General features: G+C 42.9%; 1 protein-coding gene across 1 annotated transcript in view; it reads left to right on the top strand.

Moving 5' to 3' along the window:
• The first annotated feature begins 1,547 nt into the window (after window positions 1-1,547).
• The window catches only part of LOC118788376 (NT-3 growth factor receptor-like), a 163,575-nt gene continuing 141,468 nt past the window's right edge, over window positions 1,548-23,654 (top strand). The window contains exon 1 of the mRNA XM_036544348.1: window positions 1,548-2,130. Within this exon, the coding sequence (XP_036400241.1) occupies window positions 1,886-2,130 (245 nt within the window). The 5' untranslated portion in view covers window positions 1,548-1,885. The remainder of the gene's footprint in view (window positions 2,131-23,654) is intronic.

Below are 23,654 nucleotides of genomic sequence, written 5' to 3'. Positions count from 1 at the left end.
TTACGGAAGCAGCAGCTAAAAAAAAACAGCGGATACAGCCTAGAATGGCAATAATTCTTTGCCCCCGGAAATCCTTTAATTTTACTTAACTAATTTAATACAGAGCATGACCGCGACTATAAAGACTGCAGTCCTATGCGTCCACGTGTTAAACACTCAAGATTTGCTCTCAACCACACATACTGTATTCGTCATTCTTGATACACACTCGAAAAAGTTATCATTAATATTAGAAAACACCAGCAGCGAATTTGCTCTTCGGAGGTGCAACTCCAAGTAAACATTGATATTTCCCCTTCTTTGCTTCGAAGCAATCGAAATGCTACTCGCCACACGTTCAGATCAGATATCTGACTCCAAGCGCAAACCTAAGCGTGCCGTTTCCGTTTTCCTTTTCGAAGCATTCGTTAGGAAATTAAATGTCTGTTCAAAGACATTGAACATTTTGAATTTCTGTAACATGGACAACACCACTTCCGTTGACTTTTGCCACTGCTGCTCTAAGTCGTGACGACCAGAATCCCACTCTAATTGAACAGAGACGCCTCGCTGAGAAACCTGTAGAACATTCACGACGTATTAGGCGAACTGACATTTATTTGAGAAAACTGACATTGCTCGTTGTCACTCAAGTGTCTAAAAATCAGAGATGGCGAGTGAGTGTCAGTTGCTTCTTTGTTCTGACGCGGTGTCGGGCAGGAACGCTTATAAAATCCAATCCGTCGCGCAATAAAGCCGTCTGTGCAACTGTTTAGAAAGCACGGAGACTTTTAGGATTATCTGCAAGCTGAAACTCTACATTCTTTCTCCACACCATTTCAATGTTCGTCACTGACTGATCCGCATCTTACTTGTACTGTATTATTAATATTATTAAGTTACGTAACTTTGTCTAAAGTTAACATTCTGATAAAACTGTGACGTCAGACTCCTACGATTCTCAGACCATTTTCTCGTCGCATTTTGATATGCCCCATTTCACTTCTATTAACCGGCGTTTAAACAAGACTTTCGTGAATAATTGCCTAAAGGTTACCAATTCACTTGTCGTTGGTATGTCGGTGAACACTCTCATTTGGGAATGACTGTACTTAACTCTGTCCGATGCCACACCCTTCAAATGACAACCTTTATGTAGCGCTCTGAAAATTAAACCTCCGTTTCGCCCATTTTGCTAGTATATATCTTCACATAATTTCAGTTCGTGGATCGCGACAAGAACCCTCGATTACTGATGAAGTCATCTGAGTGAGGCAGTAGCGTTAGCCGTTGTAGTGGGAAATTTAGTTGAGCCCGGGTCCTCCTCCAAAAACAGTCAAGCATATGGACATTCACAAACAATTAAATATAAAAAAACATTTGCGACTCTCATTCCCGGTATGTTTCTGTGATTCTAATGCTTCGCGACGCCCGTGATCTGATTTGATCTCTTCTCTGTTTTGCAGGTGTGTCAGTTTTAATTCTGCCCAGTAGGTGGGACTTGATGCTCGGAGGACCGACTTGCCGTTCTGTCGTCTCTCTTTCTTATGCTATCCATATGAGTCCCAGAGCTGCTCGAGAGCAAACTGGAGCTACTGAAAGCGGCTAACGGCACCAGAAGATACGGTACCCTGTACAATGCAGTCTAGAGAGGAGGACAGTCCGGGAGTACTGCTTTTTCAGACCCTTCTACTGTAACGGAGTATTTTCCCCTTTTTGGCCTTTGAAACACTGGGACTATACAGCGTTCGCTTTAATTTGGCATACCTTCACACTCATTAACACGCCCGCGCGCACATACACAGACACACACGCAAGCACATAGCGAGCACCGACACTCATATTTTCACTTACATACTAACCGCACAAGGACACTAACGCTTCACTGGCTGGTTTCACTGGAATCATGGATCTATCGTGCTATCCACCCCGAATTTGCTGGTGGAGGGTATTGTTTCTCTTAAGCATCTTCCAGGACTATGTGAGTTCCATGCTGGACTGCCTGCCAACCTGCAGCTGTTCCCAGACGGAGATCTACTGCAATAAGTCCGACAATGGGAAATTTTTCCCTTTGTTCGCTGTGCAAGACATTGGGAACAATGGCAATAACAGTAACAGCATCCCTGATTTGGTGAAGAACATCACCTCCATGTAAGTCTACCGAAAGTAAATGTCACATGTTGAGACCATATGCGTATTCTTAATCCACTCTCCCCGTTACTCTTTCTTCAGCTACTCAAACCGACATGCTTATTTCTGTTCTCAATAAATTATTGGGTAATATCTCTTCATAGGTTATTTCAGTGTTTCGACACACGAGAATGGTTCGTTTGGTGCAGTGATTTGTGAGTAAGGAATAATTTAAGACACGGTCCATTAACCCGTTGTTTTGCGACTTTTTAAATATGCATTTCCCTTGCAATTTAAGCAAAAGACATTCATGATTAAAATTGATCTATATTTGCCCCTGGAATATGGTTCATTGAATAAACCTGTTGTCCAAATGGCTCTTTAAACGAAGTGCAACGTGCATCTTTTTTCTTTTTTTCCCCCAGAGAATAGAGGACGTTTGATTTTCCCATTCAGATATGAAATCTGTTTCTACGATTGTATGGTACTTGCTTGTGGGAAAGAAATGTGTATATGTATTCTCTCAGGTATAAGAAGCAATATTCTGAAGACGCTAAGAGATCAAAGCCTATGCACTTTCAAATCTAATTGCCACATCTCGAGAGTGATGGAGCAACTATCTTTGCTTCACAGAGAAGCGTCTTGGTAGTGGCTGTTCAGTATTCCTGGCGGGGACTTTAAAGGAATTTTGTCACAACGTTTGCCATCTGTGGTATGTGAAAGGTGCCTTGTACTAGATAAAAGAATCGTCCTCGGGGAGAGCTGATGATGATATAGACACCTCTTGTATCGCGAAGACACATTTCCATTAAGAAAGAAATTACGAAAGGAAATTTCACATTCTTCTAATCAGAAAATAGACGCATGTTTTAATATTTGAGCAATTCCTGTCGAGACTTGTCTAGTAAATCCTGATAGAACACGGCGTTCCGATTCTTAACATGGTTCAATCATCTCTATAGCATAGCCGTAAATGAATTCTCCAAAGTCAAACTTCTTTGCCCCACTAATACTATGGTTTAAACACACTGTAACAGAACATAGTTTGATTCGCACAATTTTACCAGTGATACATAATGTCATGTTTTCGTTATTTTGATTTTTCCCAGGTGCCACAGTGCTACACTGTTTGAAAAGTACATTTAATCTGTTTCGTCTTGAGCGTTTGTTTCAGCCATAAAAATAATAAATGCAGAAAGATGTGGTTTGGATTCCTTGGTTGAATTTACCGACCGAGGGTCGGTTAATTTCTATAAATAGCGGGTTCTTAAAAATAGAACGCGGACACTGATGGCATACTTTTCTGATGAAGGCTCTCCCTCGTCGAAGCGTTTTAGTTCTGAGTCACCATATCACCGTCCTCCCAGTACATCACAAATCCTCTTTCCTAGACTTAAAATTGTCGGCTTTCACTTACCGTAGTAGCACTATACTTATTTTGAATTTAGATTCCACTCAGTAGCGCTCATATATATGTATGTATGTATGTATGTACATATGTGCGTATGTATGTGTGCATACGAGTGTATGAGATATTAAACAATTGGAATTTTAAAAGGTTGACAGGCTCTTTTCCTGAGGGTTATGTGTGAGGCAAAAACAGTCCATTTCGTTGGAACAAAAAACCGATTCATTATTGATTCTTTGCTGAGAATAGCCAAGAACGAGGATGCCATGACAACCTCTCAGCTTTCTACTGAATTCACTACATTTCCATAGCCTTTATGGGGTTATGTTTTATACAATGGCTATATACGGCTCAATACTGTTTCTTTCGTTTGGATGTAAGTGAACTTCATTGTTCTAATGCTTTTTAAAAGACAAAGCGTTTTACTTAAAAAAAAACACTCCACAGTTGCTTGCCTCACAAGAGTGTGACTGACAACTGCTGAATTTGTGCGCGTTTACTTTGCTCACTTGCTTAGACCACTAGAGGGGGGGCTGGTCGCTGTAACACGAATATGTCGAATTGAACACCACCAGAATTTGCGCAAAAAGGAACAGCAGTTCCTGCAATTGGAGCAATTAATGTCTTCTGTCTTGACATATTTAAAGCAAACTGATCGTCGTGGAAAACAAGCGTTGTTAAATGGCTTAGTAAATGGAGGTTGCACACGACGCAGTGCTTTGCAGAGTCCCTTGAGTCAGACGGTTACAGTTGTGTTGATACACCTGCAGGTCTCAGCGAGAGAGCGTCCTGCTTGTTCCGTGTCAGCACCCTGTCTGTTGGACAGCTCCCACTGAGCTCGCGCTGAGCACAACCTACGGCCTTGCGTTACACCGCTGCGATGGGAGAATGTAAAACATAAACAAACAAACAAAAAATCGATAGTTTTCTAAAATCCCGCCAATTCAAACAGTTTTGCAGTGGCAGTTGGGTCCTCCCAGTCCCCACAGATGTATTTGAGTACATATGCATATATAGATAGAGAGATCGATACATACATACACACACAAGCATTCGTACGCTTTGACCTTGAAACTGATGTGAATGTGAAAGCACTTCCATGCGGCTGCATAGACCAATATAGTTCGTATATCAGAGTTGCATGTTTGTGTGTGTGCGTGCGTTTGTGCATATGCGTGTATGTGAAATCTGGTCACGTACAAATCTAAGCATGATATGATTTCCCCTCCAGGCTACTAATGACAGATTTTACTCTATATGATGATTGGTTTTCATATTTGTCCCTGAACAAATTTAATATTGTTTGTCTTTTATTATCTTGGAGTGATCAGTTTAAGATGAATTTGCAGGAAAGTGATGCAAAAAATTTGAAGTGGACAGAACTAATCCTTTCTGGAAGCATATAATGGAAGCACACAATTAAGGATTTATAATCATTTGGCAGAATGTTTCTGAGGCAAAGGTGGCTTTTCACTTTCTTGCGGATGGAAATATTGTACGAAGCCAAGCAATTTGAGCACACTCTGGCATTGAAAGCCAACTGTATCTGGATTAGGCCTGGTTTTGTTTGAAGACAGTGGGTGGAGTGGGGGGCAGTCCTGGAAGGCTGTGTTCTGCTGAGAGCAGTTCAGCTGTTTGACATTCTGCAAAGGTTCCTCAGCCACAACACAGCAGGTGGGTGTTAGATCAATCCATTTGGAATCAGGGTTCCGTCTCATGTCCTTCCCCCCACAGGAAATGGTGAAGGGAGCTTTTGGGGCTGTGTCTTCAAAGACACGTTCATAGCAAGTCCTATCAGCTCACGTGTGTGCTGCTCTTTCCAGATGAGGTCTAACTGTCACACTGTCATCAGTAAATACTGAAATGACACTGTTGCCATGCATTAAAATGCTACTATTCTGTCCTTTGTTTTCACTGAGTAAATGTCACATTTGTGTCATTTGTCACACAAAGAAGTCGGAAACAGCACCATGTCTAAAATGCAAAGTTGTGAGAACAAGATTTTTTTAACTGGACGTCCGTAAGTGTATGGTTTGTTACTGTACCATTGAGTAACATATCTTTCCAATGAAGTATTCTGGGGGCATGATCATATAATGCCATAAACCCAGGACACTTTGTATAGACACTGCTCAGCTGAAATATATTAGAGATCAGAAAAAAGTTTGGAGCTATGAAGGTATTAGTAGTTTGAAAGTTTTACATTTCAGCTACAGCACTTTAATTGTCCTGCTGTTGGGCTAACATAATAAAATTCATTATGCTATAATCAGTTCCGATTAAAACAGTTACACAGTTCATATGCTGCTTTTTGATCATTGCACGTTTGTTCCACTGTCTTGGCTTGTGATCATACAGTATATTACCATACAGTATACAGTATATTACCTTACCTTACAGTATGTTACCCTAACTGTTTCCATGCAGATATTTTGCTTTCAAGTGTCGCAAACAATATATCCTCATAAAAGCTGTAGTCTATTTATGTCCTTTCTTGACAACTGTGGAAAAACAGCTGAAAGAATAAACACAATGCAAATTGTAACAATAGTCATACTTGTCGATATAAATCATAAAGGTTGTAGCTCCAGGCAGCAAATAATCTCATGATGTGTGGGCAGCAAACTCCACCAGGAACACACCATGAAGTTCAGAGGCTCCTTTCCTACTGTTCTGCATATTCACACCTCAGGGTCTGAATGACATCGTTTGGAGGAACATTCATGCTCAAAATGGAGCATTATGCGTTGTCCTGTTCACCTTCTTTTGTCAAAGGAATTTCAGTCCAGTAACTTAATTTGTACTTTTGCAGCTTAGTGCAACTCAGGGTCAAAACTCACATGTACAAGTGGAGTAGAATAGTGAAATGCTGTCTGTCTGGTTGCATGAAAGTTGTTTTGGGTCACACTTGAGCCTGCAGTTGGTATCCAGCTGATATACATGTTAAAATCGTCTGTGCCAACGGCCATTCTACACTCAAAGGAATGATTCAACACCATAATGAGGAAATAATCAAATTTGACAAAAATTTTCGCAGTTCGTACTTGAACGTACTTGAAAACTGAGCACAACAAAATCAAATGCAACTTGCTTATCCTAATATTGCATTATGAGAGCTGCTGTTTTAGTACTTTATTTGTAAACAAAGGCATTAAAAGCCACCAAAGGTAGCTATACTATATGAGAAAAATCTCAGGGGAAATGTTTGTTGGCTGTACCAAGCATTTATGCACTAACCTTGTGAGGACTGCTGGCTTGGTATATGATCAGTATGTCAAACTCAACACTTTCCCTGAGGTTTACTTTCAAATATCTATTAAAGTAATTTTGAGCTTAAAGCTGAAAACCACTTTTAGATACAGCTGCCTCATGATAAATTTTGGCTAAATTACTGAAAATATTTCATAGAAGAGACCTAGGTGCCCTTTAAGGGCAATGTAAAAGCTCCTTGTCATAAGGAGGAGGTACAGAACACTAAATCATGCATTGGCCTGATCTTTGCTTCTCTACCTGCAATGCAGATTTCTGCAAAGCAGGTTTCTGCTCGGTTTGCCCAGTCAAAAAAAAACAAAAACAAAAAAAAAAAAAGGAAAAAAGGGCCTTTTTGTGCACGTCTGCTTTGGTTCTGTATCTGTTCCTCTGCTTGCCTTTCCTCTCACTCTTTGTCTCCCATATATTATTGGTCTGTCTAGTTGAATACCTTGAGAGCAGCTCGTCTGTTTTCATCAAGGATTTCCATTAAGCTGATTGCCTTTCTGTACTTAGTGACTCTGTGTTAAGCCATGCCATTTTTTGCATTCCTAATGGAATGTCACCATCCATGGGAGGAACATGCAGGCCTGTACACTTCTCCCTTGCCTTTTTATTTCATTCTTGTGCTTGTATGAAATCTGCAGTTTCTCATTGTTTTTCAGTGCCACATACAGGGCGAATCGAGCAGATTGGAGTTACATGGTATTCTGCACCCTGGTAGAGTTATACAATTAATATATTACTATAAAGAATGTGTACCACTTTGAGATTTGCAATACTCTCTCAACAGGAATGTGCTGTTGGGAGTATTATTATGTATGAAATGAAGGCACATTCATTGTTTTTTCAAGCCATTGATGCAAAAGGAATGCAGAACAATACATTTTTGCATTATGTATTCAGATAAAATCCCAATATAGACAGTTGACATAGTGACTATCTCAAAGGATAATGTTGGTGAGGTGAGGTCAGGATAATCAACAGAAATTGCCTTCATCTGTTTCTTCTTTGGACATGGCCATGTGGCTTTCCATGAGAGGGTTTTGCAGCATGGAGACCAGTATATTACACTACATTATTGTCATTAAGTGATGCTCTTATCCAGACGACTTACATAGCTTACAGTTTTTTCATGTTATCCATTTATACAGCTGGATATTTACTGAGGCAATTGGGGGTCAAGTACCTTGCCCAATTGTACAGTGGCAGTGCCCCAGTGAGGACTTGAACCAGCAACCTTTTGGTCACAAGCCCTGATCCTTACCACTATTCTACACGGCCAGTGTTTTCATGGGGTTTCTGGTTTGCACATGGAAATGGGTGCTCTTTCAAAATAACAGTAACACGTGGGTAGTATCTGGCACAGAGCCGTAACGTTGCATGTACTCTGCCTCTTCCCTTAAAAGGCTGTTTACTTATCAATTAATAACATGATGAGTTCTTAATTGACACACTTCTGAGACGATTGCTACGCTGATACCCTCAGGGAGGATAGCTGTAATGTATAAGATTATGTCCACAGTGGGAGAGCCCTAGTCTGTGACATGCACATTTGGCTCTGAGGTTTTGGGGATTTACGTCACCGTTACTTGTGAGTCCTTGTGCCGCCCTCCCCACTGACTGTGGTGACTTTCTTTCTCTCTCCCACTGCATTAAGCGAAGACTCCTGCTCTTTTTTTATTATTTCATTCCGCACATCGTCATCAAGTTTACATGAGGCGGTCTTTTTCGGTAAGTAGGTCACAGCCACCTTTTGAGAATTAGGAGGAGCGTGTTTGGATCCGCAGCATGAGAAGGATACGATGAAAAGGCCCTCCCATGTGACTGACCTTGCCTCTCCCACGCCTCCTCACATCTACAGAGCGCCGGCTTTTTAAAAAGAGGAATACAAATGAAGCGCCTTCTTTCAAACAGACAATCAAAAGATGCATTGGCAGGATCGAATGAATAGATGGAGGGGACGTGGCAGACAGCATGGTCTGGGGGTGATTAAAAACCAGGACTTAATTCAGGAGTAGCGTGATTATTTTTCCTTTTAGAAGGGGGCCATTTTGTGGAGGTACAGAATACCTTTTGTTGTACCGATGGGTGGGTGTGTGCGCACTCACATTTTGCAGAGATTTCGTGTATTTTATCACAGACGGCTTGGTGTTTTTTTTTTAATTCAAATAAGTAATTGAGCAAGCTCCATCATGCAATTGAATTTGTTGGCCTTTTCCTCTATCAGAAGATCAAACTTATCTGTTATTAAAAAATAGAAATAGCAGCAACAACAACATCCACAGCCACCACCACAACCACAACCGCAATCAGCACCAGAAAAACATCTGCGTTTCATCTTCAGTTGATGATAATGGCATAGCGACCCCACCGACACTACTGTCCATCTAAACCCATGGCTTCTGGCCTGGTTTGTGCTGTCTAAGTCTAGGGAATATTTATTTGTCTGGCAGCTGCTACTGAAAGCCATGTCAGACACTGTGCAGACACCCATGACATATACTGCATAAACTCTACAAGGTGACAGTGTTTTCCTCGCCTAGGATTTGAGTAGAAGAGGAAAAAAAAAGATCAGATGATGCCTCATTTGCATCTTTCATCTTTTCTTCACATACTCAGGAACGTGACCTTCATGTAAGGACAAATGGCATGATTTAAACCTGACTTTACATAGACTGCTTATCTTTCATCTCGCGTTATTGTATTTTGTTTGATATTGACACTGTGTGCTGATCTACTTAGCGGGCTTATGCACAGAAGCAGAGGATTGGCGCTGACATATCTGCGTGGACAGGTCTTGAGGTAACTGGGTAACCACCACTAGAATGTGAACAAGATCTGAAAGTGGAATTTTGCAGATAAACTCTTATCAAATGACATATAGCATTATAGCGATATATTCCGTTCCAAATCTATATTTGGCACCATCAACATTTCAGTTTTCTGTCATGTGAAAGCAAGACTCCCGAAGAAAAACATTTATGAGATTCCCAGTGGATTAGTTACTAAAGCAAGCCAGGCTGCAATGGAAAATGCAGTTAAAGAAGCCTATCGGATTTCTACTCGCACACATGTCTGTTGAATACTATAATGCTCTCCGTGTAAAAGGCAGCTGAAACACTGTTAATCATACTGTACCTTTTAAAGAATTTTAATGAGAAGCAACGGCTATTTTAGTTCCCTCCATGTCTGTTCCATCCTGGATTGGAACATGCTCGTTTGAAAGTGGTATAGCAAGGAAGCAATGCTCAAAGACATTTTTTTTAATTTTGGCCAGAGGTGGTTACTGTAAACAAAGACTTATGTGCAAGAGAGCTGACATCACAGAAAATTAATTTGAATAGAACCTTGAAAAAGCGATACAAGCTTTTATTCGCAAATTGTAAACAAATCTGAATCATCTGTCCATTCCCGAAGCAGCTGTCTGCAGAAACCCATTTGTAGTAGTAAAGGTTATAGCTCTAAATGCATTCATTAGTCTGAAAAATAAAGTAGAATGTGTGAAAAATCTCCCTGAGGAATATGTAATTGCCATTCCTCCATACCACTGCGCTGCATGTGCGCGTAAAATGTTTTATCTGTGTGAAGGCCGAGGCGGGGAGCCGTTGTAAAAGCCGCCAACCCTCCAGCGTCCTCCTCGACGACCTTGAACGATACGAGCCCCTTGTCCACTGTCACCTCTCTGTGGCCGCACACGCAGCCGGCCCCCCTGTGCATCATGCATTATAATTTCCAATAACGCTGTGAGCTCGGGACCCCCTTTTTTGATACCCTCCGGTGAGATCGCCGCTGACGGCCTTCCTCTAATGCTGAAATTATGGATTTGTTTTTGCGAGCACGGCAGGGGTGGGCGGGAGGGAGCGCGGTGGGAAGAGGGAGGGACGACCAATCACCTTCACCCGTCTCCGTCTCTCTGTGCGCAGAACAAAGCGCATCTGACATTTGCATGAGGCCCGGTGTGCATTATGCACTGGGTTATTGTTTATGGAAAGGATAATAGCTTGAGGATCAATGGCACTGTATGACAGGCTAATGGTGTGGGTAGTGATTTCAGATTTGGCAGCAAAAATTAAGTCAAGGTCCCTGCCACCAATGTCACTGAAGCTATTTCAGCATACAAAGAAAGTGCTGTTATTATTTATGCATTTTTTAAATGAAATATTGGCAGGTAGTCTTCAGTTGAGCTTTAGGCCAGGTTTTAAGCACAGTGTGTTGCAGCTGTTTGTAATAATAATAATATCAACATTTCCCATGTGTTTTACTTTATGGATTTAGGTAAGGGTGTGTGCACAGTGTATCTCCGGAAAGGGTGCATACTGTACTTGCAGCTAAGATTTAAGACAGGGATTCTTTCCTCCTTTTGGCTTGAGTAGTACTTTTAACCTCACTTCATAACATGACATGTTACATGGATTTCGGCGACTGGGAAAAGCAACGCTTGCTTAAATTCATCATGCAAAGCTGAAGGCAAACTGCAACGCTGTCGTCTTTGTAGACAGAGAATGCACATATTCTTAGGGGGGCATCCATGCAGAGCATCAGTGTGACACCGTCTTTGCATTTAGATCTAGTTATTAGCTCCTTCAGTGTCATTAAACTGAATCCCTTTGCCCCGAGGACATAGACACCAGCTGGCAGCTGTCACTTTGTTTTGGTTTGGGCTTGATGGACGGCTGGTTGGGCTCCACTCCTCCAGCCAGTAAATTCAGTTAATAATACACAACGTTTGGCAATGAAGTTTGATCGCCGATGAGTCCATACAGCATAACCTTCAGACACGCATGCGGGAGTTTCCAAGAGGATAGGAAAAGAAGGATCTTCCTTTTTCTTTTGTTTGAGCGTTCGCGTATGAATTGCGTGTGAATTGGCAGCGACCGAATACATCAAGGAGTAATTTGAATGTGCTGCCCCCCCGTCGAGCGGATAGGCAAGTTACATGGCGCTCTGACAGGCCCCCGCCTGCGTTTGCATCTGTCTCTCTGATAGGTAATCAGTTGCCAAGTTGTGATTGGGCATACAGGTTGTGAATTAAAGTGGTGGGTACCGTGTCTTGTGTGGAGATTGCAGCTCTGCCACAGCTGTGCGAGAGCCGTCTCGTGTTTGGAGCAGGCTTCAGTGACAAGGCCGTCCTCCCCCCGGGGCCGCTAAGTGTGAACTGTTCCATAAAGGTTTTCCAGGTTCCACAGAGGTTTCTAGATCCAAAAAGGAGAGTCGTGGTCACCATCGGGACAATAAGGATTTTGCTGCTGTAGCTCATATGTCTCTGTGTGCAGAGTTTTTCATAGAAAAAATCTTTCCAGTGAGGAATGGGAGGAATATGGCAACCCCCCCACTTCCACCCTGAATTGAAAATGCTGTCTACTGCTTCTGCAGACCCCTACTTGGGGCATAGACTTTATTCTGCCTTGAAATATTGAACAATCCCAGTCTGTGCATGGATTCCCTCTGATCTTCTCTTTCTAGGACATTTTACTGCCTCGGTTGTCTGAGATAAATTCTTAATAGGATCATCCCTTATGGAATCAATAAAGGCATTGCTGGCTTTGACCCCTCGTCCCTTCTGTGTTTAACGGAAATTTCCACCAAGGGGAAAAAATGCTACAGAGTGAATTCTGGACTTGAAAGATCACACTTGCAGGACATTCTAATCCCCAACTCCCTCACCTGACCCTCATATGTTCAGGAGGTGATTATGGCACTGAAAACTGAGAATCTAAGAATGTCTTCTTTCTTCTTTTGACCTCTAATCAGATGTGCATTCCTAAAATTTTCATAAGAATTTCATTCTTAGATATGTGGTAGCCAAGAACATCAGGAGAATCTCTAAAGTGAAGCAACTACTTGATATTTGACTGTGCGTACAATATATCAGTACTGGTGTCCTCTAACGAATGCATTCTAAATTAGTAGCATGCTAATTAGTAACCATTTATTCATGCATTCATGACAGTCTCAAATCCTAACAATGACTAGGTTTTCAGACTTCTAGTTGATATGCAAGTGTTTGTTTTATTTAATGGAAATACCAACACATTTATATTCCTTTGGTTTACTCAGTCTACTTATATGATCTGAATGGAAATGTTTCCTAATGATATTTCTGAAACCGAGGATTTTGTACACTAATGCAATTACGTTGACAACAAAGGAGCTGCATACTGTGGTTTTGGTGGAGAATAATAATGATAATAATAATAAAAACACTGTGATTGGATTTGTGTTGGTTGTAATTCCTCAATTTTTTTTTTTCAGATTGAAATTTCCTCAGTGCAGACTCTTCAGTTTCATCTCCTTGTCCCCGTTCCGCTGATATTTTATTCATTGCAAGGCTAATGAACTGCCTGATTGACTGCAGAATATATGCTCCTGAGCAGTTTATTTCTTGGGTTCGCTGCAGTTCGCAGCAGCTGGCAAACGGAAAGTATTGCACATGATGAGTGTTTTAAGTGTTTATACCTCGCTGTCTTTCTCCTTCTCTCTCTGTACATACACACACACACACACACACACACAAGCTGATTGAAAACTGCCATGTTGACCTGAAGATTTATAATAATTTATGATATTGTTTTTATGAAAAAAAAAAAACCCAGAAACAATAGCATTCTTTATTCCATACCCATATCCATGAACATATACATATTGCACAAGCCTGGACTTAAGAGTCACAAAGCTTCGGGGCTGAATTGGCTGTGAGCTCAGGCAACAGCAGCGGCATTAGTATTCCAGAGAGTCGCCAGTGGGAAAACAAGGGGGCGCATGTCACACAAGGAGGCAGGCGTCCCAGAAGTCACCGGGCCCGACCTGGACGTGCGCGAGGCGAGCCGGGAGACGCGGGCGCACGTTAGCCGGCCGTCACCTGTTTCCTGTACCCATGGGTGGCTGCACATTTCTGCTTGTGAGAGTTAAAGGGAGGAAGATTAGATAGGACTACGGCCTCACAGAGAAATCAATACAGTTGTATTTGTTGTCCTGGCACTGAGTGGAGGTAAACATGTAAACCTGGAATGGCTCTTAAAGACGGATGATCTCCCAATAGTGTGATATCACTGTTGTCAGCCACTGGGAGTGATGACCAGAATGTTTATGCCGGTACTGTACATCAGTGCGTGTTTATGTTTGCCTATTACTTTTACCATTTCTTCAACAAATAATACAGTACACTACCCACATTTTCTGTTAGTGCATGGTATATTCTGAAAGGTATAGATATGGATGTTCTTCAGTGTCAACACTTGGTGAGTTGGTTTAACACTCTATGAACACTGGGTAACAATTTACATTGCAGTGACATTGTACTGGAATAATTCCTTAAGTATTATTCTGGAATACTGTGCAAATATTTTGCTAGTAGACATATATGTCTTATTAAGGGTTGATGGTTGTTTTATAGGGTAAATTGAGTACAGTGTAAAAACACATTCACTTAATACTTACGATGTATTTACGTAGGTAATTACACAGGTGAAAGTAAATTGTGCCGTAACATTGTTTACACAGTTGTTTGGTGAGAAAAACTATAACGGCCAAAATGTTTTTTACACTTTCTGTCAAATGGAAAGGTTGCTCCAAAGCTATTTTTCTTAATAGCATAAGCTGTCAGGCAACTGCCTCGGCTTCCCTTTCCTTTATGAATACAGTTTGTGCAAGGGGTCAAATTTAGCCAAGACTGGATGCCAGCTGCTGCATGCGCAAAAGCTTTCCGATCTTTTCTTGACAGAATGAGACCAAGATGTAATTTTGGGATACTAGTTTTATTAGCAAATCCCCACATGGCCATTGGTTAGATTAAAACTTTATTAATTATCCAGCCTGTCTGCAGAGTGCCTGGAGACGTCTTTTAAAGCTGGGGGAGAATAGTCATGTCTGCCTCTCTTGTTGCAACACTGTTCTACTTAGCTGTTTATCCGTTGTAAACAGTTCTGGATTGGTTGGCCTGTTTCTTTCAGTGGAGGACATGGATACTGAGAGTAAAGGCCACACAGAGGGTGCTGGATGTGACAGGGTTTTTAATGAGGGTGTTGAAGTGCTGGCTTCTGCATATTAAACCAAGCACCACAACCCCCAACCCTAAACCCCTTTCCTCCACACCCCACCCCACCTCCACCCCCACTTGCCTGCGGAGAAGTACAGAGAAGCGATGACAGTTTGCCTGACGTAAAGGTCTGGTAAACACCGCATCAATCTGACAAAAAAAGAAACAGAGGTCAAGATTTTAAGGATTCTTCTCTGAGCAGGTGCAGATTGTTTCAGTCGTATTCTCCAGATGATGTTAATATGCTAATTTCATTATTGCCTTTGATGAGAGCTCAGGTGCTCAGGTGCTGTGCTGATGCGCTAGAGATTTTTTTCAACCTTTCACTTTAATTTCCCCAAAGCCCACCTAGATTATGGTGTCCAGATTAGCGGTTTATGAAACTTCCAGCATTAATAAGCCTTGGATGTCTGTGCATTGCATAAGCCTCTCCCAAAACTTAAAACATGAAATGAATATATTGTAAATTTCTGTCTTACCCCTGGGGGCCCCACACACACACACACACACACACACACACACACACTCACACACACACACACACACGTGCGCACACACACACACACACACACACACACACACACACACACACACACACACACGCGCACACAGCTTGCGGTCCTGATTTGTCAGGACTAATACGATGCATTTCATGCTGGCCTCTCACCTGGTGCAGCTGCAACATGCCCTGCAGTAGAGTCCAAATGTACACTCAATCACACACCTCCCCAGTCTGCTCTCCCTTCCACATATGGAGTTCACTCTGTGTCAGCAAGCCAGCCCACACCTTCACTCACTGGCTCTGGTGTGATGTGGTAACCACTCCTGCTTCTGCACAGGGGCATGGCAAACACGGTGCACAGGAGGTTTGCACTGGCACACAGGGTTCAGGTGGAATCCAATCCCAATATGCAGTACAGACAGCAAGACATCCATCTGTCTTCATCAGCATCTGAAGCAGAGCTGCTTCACTGTTCGAGGCTATGTTTAAGCGCTGCCTTAATGCGCAGTCACTTTTCTCCGGCAGATATGGCTGGTCAGTACTGTCAGTGAGCAATGGCTGTGTTGTGGGCTGTCTTGTTCACAGACAGCCTCCTCCATCAGGTTTGAAAACCAGTCTAATTTGTATTTACGGTTTGTCCATGGTCTCTCAGTGTTGTGGATCTAGAGGAACACTCTTGAGGTTTGTTTGAGTCCATTAGAAAAGAGTTGCTGTGAACCACCACAGAAAAACAGTCTTAGAGCTCATTCATCCAGTGCTTTGTCTGAGAAAATAGGAATTAGTGGTCATTGAAGCGTAATTTGTGATGATGTAAGCTTTAAAACGAATATGGCTGCAGAATGCCAGCCATGGATATTTAGTTAATATTCATTCATCACAAAAATTCATTGGGATATCAGATTTCAGTGTATTTATAATTGCTTTGGAAATTCACGGTGCTCTGCAGTTTTACCACTCCAAAATATTTACAACGTCGTCACCCGGTGAGATTTTTGAGGCTGGTAATTGGATTTTATTTTAAATTACATTTTAAATGACTCAAACCTAAACACAAAAGAATGTTTTGCCACTACATTTAAGCAGGTTTTGATGCAAGTGACATTTTTGTTCAATCATAAAGTAATGTTTTGGCTGGGTTATTTTTTCATTATAAGAGGCCAACCTTTATTTACACGTAGTGAAATAAGAATAGGTTTGTTTTGTTTTGCCTCAGATTATTTTTAACATACATGGGAAACATGTCTAATAGGATGTCTTGTCTGCTGTGTTGACAGTCAATTAAAATCTAACAGTTGTAATGTGACCTATGTATTTGTGAAAGGAGAAAACTGTGGTTGTGCTGTTACTCTGTGTCTCCGAATGGAAGCATTGATTTGTGAACAGCGCCGAGATTCCTCTCCTCTTGGACAAAATCGTAAAGTTCACCAATGATTTACAGGTCATCTGAATTTTCCTTGGCCAGGTGTCTGGGACCCCCTGCTGCGGCAGCCAAGCGCAACTGGCGCTGAGAGTTTCATTAGAGGCCCACGGTCTTTCAGCAAAACAGCATTCCTGGGATTCAATTAGCTTGATGAGTGTGCCAGGGGTAGAGTGCGCGGGGGCCATTAGACGGGAGGAATGCGGGGAGGATCGCTCTAGCGCAGCGGAGGAGTGATGGAGTGATAATGAAAGTGACTCTCTCACTGCCACTGTAATCCAATCAGTCCATTCGGGGAACGGAGCATTATGGCAACAGCCGCGTGTTTGCCGACATGTCAAAGTACCCGATCCGCCGCTGTACGAGGAGGGCTGCTACTAATCCGAGCGACAACAGCGTGCAACAGGTTCTTCCAGTCTTGAAGCCCGTCAACCCGGTGCTCACGCCACAAGGAGATCCCCCAAAAATGGTCCTTACGGGCCGCCGACTTGTTTCAGGGGAGCTGCGCGCACGTGCAGACTGTGCAAATCCGTCCGCCTGAGGCTTTCTGTAGGCCCCACATGAGAGGCAGAGAGGGATGTTGAATATTAGGAGTTAAAGCCAGCCTCCTGTGTAGTAAAGAGGTCTTAAACAAGCTCCCAGGAAAGTGTGCTGATAGCGGGCCCGAACGCCAGAGGATGTAACGCAGCCTGTGCCCTCATTCTCATTACAGCACTCGCTGCCGCTGAAATCCCGTGAATATCCTTCCATGTGCAGCTCCTGGATCAGTTCTTTAATACCTTGTGGATCCATCTACTGTCTACCTAATTAAATTCCCCTTTAAAATTATCGTTCTGCAGCTGTGTACCGTAATGCCTGTCATGAGCCTGAGTGCATATAGACTTCCAGCACAACAGAGCATAAGTATATCCATTCAAGTCGAATGTGTCAGACCAGGCTAACAGCACTCCCAGACCAGTGTGAGCATAACACTATTCAAGCCCTACCACAAGTTAGCTTGTGTAACCTGACTAGACAAGGGAAGCCAAGTACACTACCATATGTGTTTGTGCTTCTCTAAGGCCTTTATATAGTACTTTAGTTTTAACCTCTCTGTGAACAGTAAATCCAACTATGTTGTTTCTTTTTTTGGGTGGCTGATTTGTGTAGTGCTTAAGATATGTTGTTTATCACCAGAAGGTTTTAGGGTTGATTTCTGGGTTGGGCCACTGCTAATGTTTTCTTTAACACAGTATCTAACCTGAATTGGTCCAGTTATAGTTTATGCACCTGGCTGTGTAAAGGAGTAATACGGGATTTAAGAGCGATATGGAGAAAAAAGATGAAAAACAAAATTTTGTAAATCAGTGTAAGTGGGAGGGAGAGGGAGCCTTTGACAAAGGGTGTCTGCTGGGCAAATGACTAAAGTGAAGATGTGTTTTCTCGAGCACGGCATTCGCTGTTGTCATAGTGACAGAAAACCTTGAGGCACCTTTGTGTCCTGCTGGGGGTGCCTGCTTCCCGAGGCCCCGCGGACATTAACGGCGGAAGGCCCGATGTGGACATCGAGCTGAGTGTGCCTGGCCAGCCGTATCCGCGGCGACGGGAGGCTGATGGACAGGCCGTGGTCATCCGCGGGGCTCCCGGACGTACAAATGAAGAGAAGAAGAGAGCGGTCGCGTCTGAGAGTGGACCCTAGAGAGCCTGGATTACCCGGCCTCCTCGGTTTGTCATGCGTCACTCACTCGCCTGAGACGTATGGGGGACGCATCTAGCCATTGATGCCGGTGAACGCTTTGTGCTTGTTGTTGTGCGCGGAAGGCGGCTCGGTGCGGCCCTGTCATAACGCGTCTGCGTCGTTCTCCGTTCCCAGGCAATAAGTTACCAGCAGGAGCCGCCACTGGGGAGGTGGGCGCCCGGCCATTTTCAGCATGTGACTTTCACCCGCTGTCGAGCGCATTCCTCACGGAGGGACCCGGCTGGCTCCGCTCGCTCGCGCCATTCAAACGCGTTTCTGCTCGCTGCTTCTTCCCCTCGACTTCTTTCATCGCAACTCACACTGGCGCATTGTCTTGTTTCCTGGGATGGTTCACTCCCTTTCATGTTCCAAGAGACCCTTGCAGAGTGGCTTAATCCCTCTGAGCAGAGAAACGGCCCCTCTTCGGGGTGCCTCTTCATGGGAATTACAGAACAAAGAGGCAGGTCTTTCAGAGGAGAACAATGGGGTCCCACAGAACAAGTCATTTCTATTATTTGAATCCCCTAAAAAAACAAACTTGAACAGCTACTGTATGCCGTTAAACATCTAGGGACGACACCAAAAGGCAAAATGCCAAAAAAATCCTCTCTGATTTGAGCATATGTGGCATGTATCAGTATGTTAGTATACGAGCCCTGTGAAGTCACGCTCTCAGCGCATTCGACTTCCTTTCAAACGCAATGACATGCTGCTTCGCCCGGTTTTCCTTTGCGCAGCAAGCTCTGCTGTATTGTACGGTTAGCATAATTGGACAACATGGGATTAAATGAGCACAGAGAAAGTAGAGAAGTATAACATTCTTTTTTTGTTTTCTGAGTGAAAGCGTAATTTGAAATACATTCCCAATGTGCAAAATCTGATGGTTGCGTGTGTGTGAGTGTGTGTGTGTGTGTGTATGTGCGTACGTGATAGGGATATCTGATTCAAAGCTTGGTTTTCTCTCTTTCTGTTTCAGGGCTCTTAGCAACCATGGCTGGTTATTAAGACACATTACCTTGATTGAGATGGGGCTATTATAACACCTTGTTTTAGTCTGTAAGGGTTCCAGAGCTTATATCAGTTGTCACATAAAGGAACATGAATCCACACCTCAGATGTTACTTTTCCCATCTAAGAAAGCAGCGACAGCAACAGTATATTACAGATTTTCATTCGGTGACATCTATTACAAACAACAACAGCGACAGCAGCAACAGCAACAACGAAAGTGCTAAATCCAGCACATTAACTACTAAATCCATCACCTCCTCCAAAGATGACATATTAGCAAAAAACCTAAAACTTGATCTTGGATCCCATTGGATCCCAATTGAGTAAGAGAGGAATTGCATTTAGGCTAACTCAAATTGCTATCTCAAATTGTGGGGCAAAAGAGGATGTCTGGGATTGGAATGGTGCATAGTGGCTGGGGACAAAAGACCTTCCTTGAATGACAATCTACAGTCTGTCTCCTGTACCTGACTTCTTCGGATTTCATGGCTATGCCAGAGCTTGGGAGAGTATAACAAACCCTCTTCAATACTGTCACCCCCTGGAGTGAGCAGGAATGCATGCTGCTCCTGGGGGAATATTCTTACTAGAGTATTCCCTTTTTTGTGACGCTGAGAGTCACTTTCTTGTGTCCTCCACAGCGTTTGGCTTCAGTCTCTTCATTGGTGCTGTGACAATGCTCATGACAGAGTGTTCATCACATAATTAAGGCATAATACAAGCTGTTTGTTAGCAAATGCATTGTTGATCTTAATTACTGTCATCAGTGTTTGTCTAAAGAGTGATACTGGTAGCTTTGCACAGTTGCAAATGATGGCCACAGGACCTCTATGACTGTTTGAGGGCTCAGAGAAGTTTACCCAGGAACTCTTGACATAAAATGGCTTTGTGGCTCTTGGACATGTATTGATCATGTTGCTCATATTGATCGTGCAAGGTAGAGTGGTACTGACCTTGCCCTGCAAGCACCCTCACATTGAAGCTAGCTTATATTAGTCTATATCAGCAGCAGCCACTCCTAACCTCAGCTAAACTGGGGGAAGCTGGGACGGGGTGGGTGAAAATGTGATATGCACAACTACCTCCATGTTAGATGAAGCAGCTGGCATATCTTTTCTCCCCTGTTAATGTTCATTGGGTGATTAACTGAGGAGCGAAGTGAAGTAAGCACCATTAGTACCACTGTATTGAGTTGCTAGTCTCCCGTGGATTTAGGTGCATATAGCATTATGACATGCGTGACGCAATGAATGTGACATGATGACACACGTGATGGTGGTGACTCGTGCACCGTGGTGAAGCCGTGGTCTGGTATTCTGGGTATCCAGTTTGGCGTTGGTGCTGGCCGGTTTTGATCTCGGTCAGTAGCTACAACACTGAGTTGACGTCGTCAATCACAGCACAGCATCTGTGGCTCTGATGAGATCTCCCAGTTAGGCTGAAGGAGCAATCAATCACGTGAAAGTGTCCTTACCATGTCACTGTGCCTTCAATCACTGCAGAGCATCGTGAATCTGGCCATGGGCGTCCTCAATCACAGATATTTGTGCACTGAGTCAGACCCATTCACACAGGCTGTTTGTACATGCATAGGTGTCATATGGCAACAGCAAGCTTTTGGGGGGGGGGGGGGGGGGGGGTGGTGCATGTTTTTTCTCACCTGTGTTGTCACATGTATACTTCAGCCTCTTGTTCATAGTAGGCTTTCACACACCAACAAAACTGCCTGTGGTTTCATTTGTGTAAATTAAATGCTTTGAGTGAGTTAACACAGCATTTGACGAGGGGATTAAATTCTGTGAGACCTCAAAGCCTGCAGCAGTTTAAAGGAAAAATGCTAATATGAGGACGCACATGAATTGTCCTCTCTTTTATTGAAAAATAAACGCATTCTTGTGAAAATGCACTCAAATAAGGGATACATCTTTAGCCTTGATTCAAGAAACCAACTAATCCTTATTGAGTGACCTCAGTCCAGTTTGTGCACTGTGCTTCATCAAATGAATGGAAGAAGAGACCTGTTATCATCTGTGTTTGGCTTTAGAGAAGGCAGTTAATGTATGTGGCCAATTATGACATGGATCATAGACTGTAGCGTATGTGTGTGTGTGGTGTTTGTGTATGTGTTTGTGTGTGTGTGTGTTTGTCTGCATGGCTGCCCCCTTAACCAGTGTGAAAGCAGCAGTGTGAGCCAAAACAGGTCTTTCCCTTCCATCTAATATCACACAGGCATTAAACAAGACGAACTTAATAAGATGTCTTCATTAAAGAGTTCTGAAGTGCTTCGGCCTCTGCCAGTACCAACTGCTTAGAATTCACTCCAAAGACAGGAGCCAACAGACACTAGTAAAAGTAGGCAGCCTTGCTGGGGAAGGCCCAAATGTACAAGAATATTATAAGACATATGATATGACATGAATTTTTACTTATCTGAGATTGTTTTTTTTGGGGGGGTGGGGTGGGGGTGCATGTTACCATTCAGTCACATGAGACACTTTTCACAGAATCTTCTTTTTGGGTGGGTGTTTTCCTTTTATTAGAGAGGAGCTGTGAAATAATAAAAGGCAACAGTAATATGTGCACGGTCATCTGAAAGTGGATGGTGAAGGAGAAAAAAAAAGTTTTTGAAAACTGTAGAAAACTGCAGCATACTGAAAATCAATCCATCTGTTATTACTAAGCACATCATCCTGCAGAGGGTCCTGATGAGTCAGAGACAAAACTGACCGGCGCAGGAACACAACTGCACTGCATGCACGTACGCGTCCATGCGCACACACACAGGGGACAATTTAGATACCAATTAACCTTGATGTTTGCATGCCTTGGACTGGGAATGAAAACAGGAGCACCCAGAGAAAAGGCAGGCATGAAGAGGACATGCATGCGCATTCACACACACACACACACACACACACACATATATAGGAAGGTTCTAACCCAGGTCCCGGAGGTGAGCTGATGGCACCACTGCATCGCTCCAAACCAAAATGATATGACACAAAGGAAAAGGTATACAAAGAACATTATAATCGCTATATGTAATACATTACTGCAGTTTTATGGTTGCTCTTTCAAATATATGAATGTTGCAGGTGAAAACCAGAAATATGTTCTGAAAAGAAAAATGCATCATATGTAGCTTTTACACACATACATGTGATACTATAGTCACCCGGGGAAGTCAGGTGCATAGTCATTCAGGTGAATACCACATATTCTAGTGTACAGGAAATGCAAGGGGAAAATCATTTATGTAAGTACATTGGGAACAGAAGTGTCAGTCAGCTTGTGTGCTTCCAGACACCTACAGTGCCGCACGGCATCTACAGCGAAGGCTTAAAACCCTCGCTGCAATTTTCTGTTTCCGATAAGGGTGCATTTAAAAGACACGTCCTATTTCACGGCACCTCAATGCTGTTGGCCAGCTGGCATTCTGGGATTGCGAATTGCACTTGAGTGTAGACATTTTCGCACCAGAAATACCAGCCTGTGGCACAGACAGATAGCTGTGTGACTGTAACGCACAGCTCCCTTGCCTGCTCTTCATAGATGCGGTGTGTTTACCTGCTTTTAGACGGCATGCGCTCTAATTAGGATTAAGTGCTGTCAGATGTTGAGGGGCTAATGAGGGCATTTTACACATTCTTTGATTGCTTTGACCTAAACTATAATTGGATTTAACATTATTCGAAAAGGCTTGCTAGAACAGGGCTTTATTGACCAGAAGGACACTTCCACCCAGGCTTTTTTCATGTTTGCAGTGATAAAAATGACTTTGGACATTGCGTATTTTATCTCTGCCAGAGGGTTGCTCTGGACCTGTTTGAAGAAAAACTTCAATGGGCATATCTGCTCTGTGTGGACTTATTCAACTAGAACCAGCTAAATAAAGGGGAGTGACGATTATGCTTTGTATGTGTGTGTGTGTGCACATGCGTGTTTGTGTGAATGTAAGTGTGTGCACACACTTACATTTCTGTGTAATGTATATACTGTACAGTATGTATATATGATGACAAACTTCATGCTAAGCTCACAATATAGTGTCCTTCACCACAGTATTCCCCCAGCGTGCTTTGAAGAGGGCTACAAAGATGAGAGATTCTGACAGTATAGATAGAAATAAGAGATATCCTGTGTCTAGATATTAAAGATTAAACCAAAGGGAGCAAAGAACAGAAATTAGAACAATGCAGCTAG

This window comes from Megalops cyprinoides, chromosome 13 (genome assembly GCF_013368585.1).
Source record: "Megalops cyprinoides isolate fMegCyp1 chromosome 13, fMegCyp1.pri, whole genome shotgun sequence".
In the NCBI taxonomy this organism is placed as follows: Eukaryota; Metazoa; Chordata; class Actinopteri; order Elopiformes; family Megalopidae; genus Megalops; species Megalops cyprinoides.
This window is presented reverse-complemented; position numbering and strand designations above follow the sequence as displayed.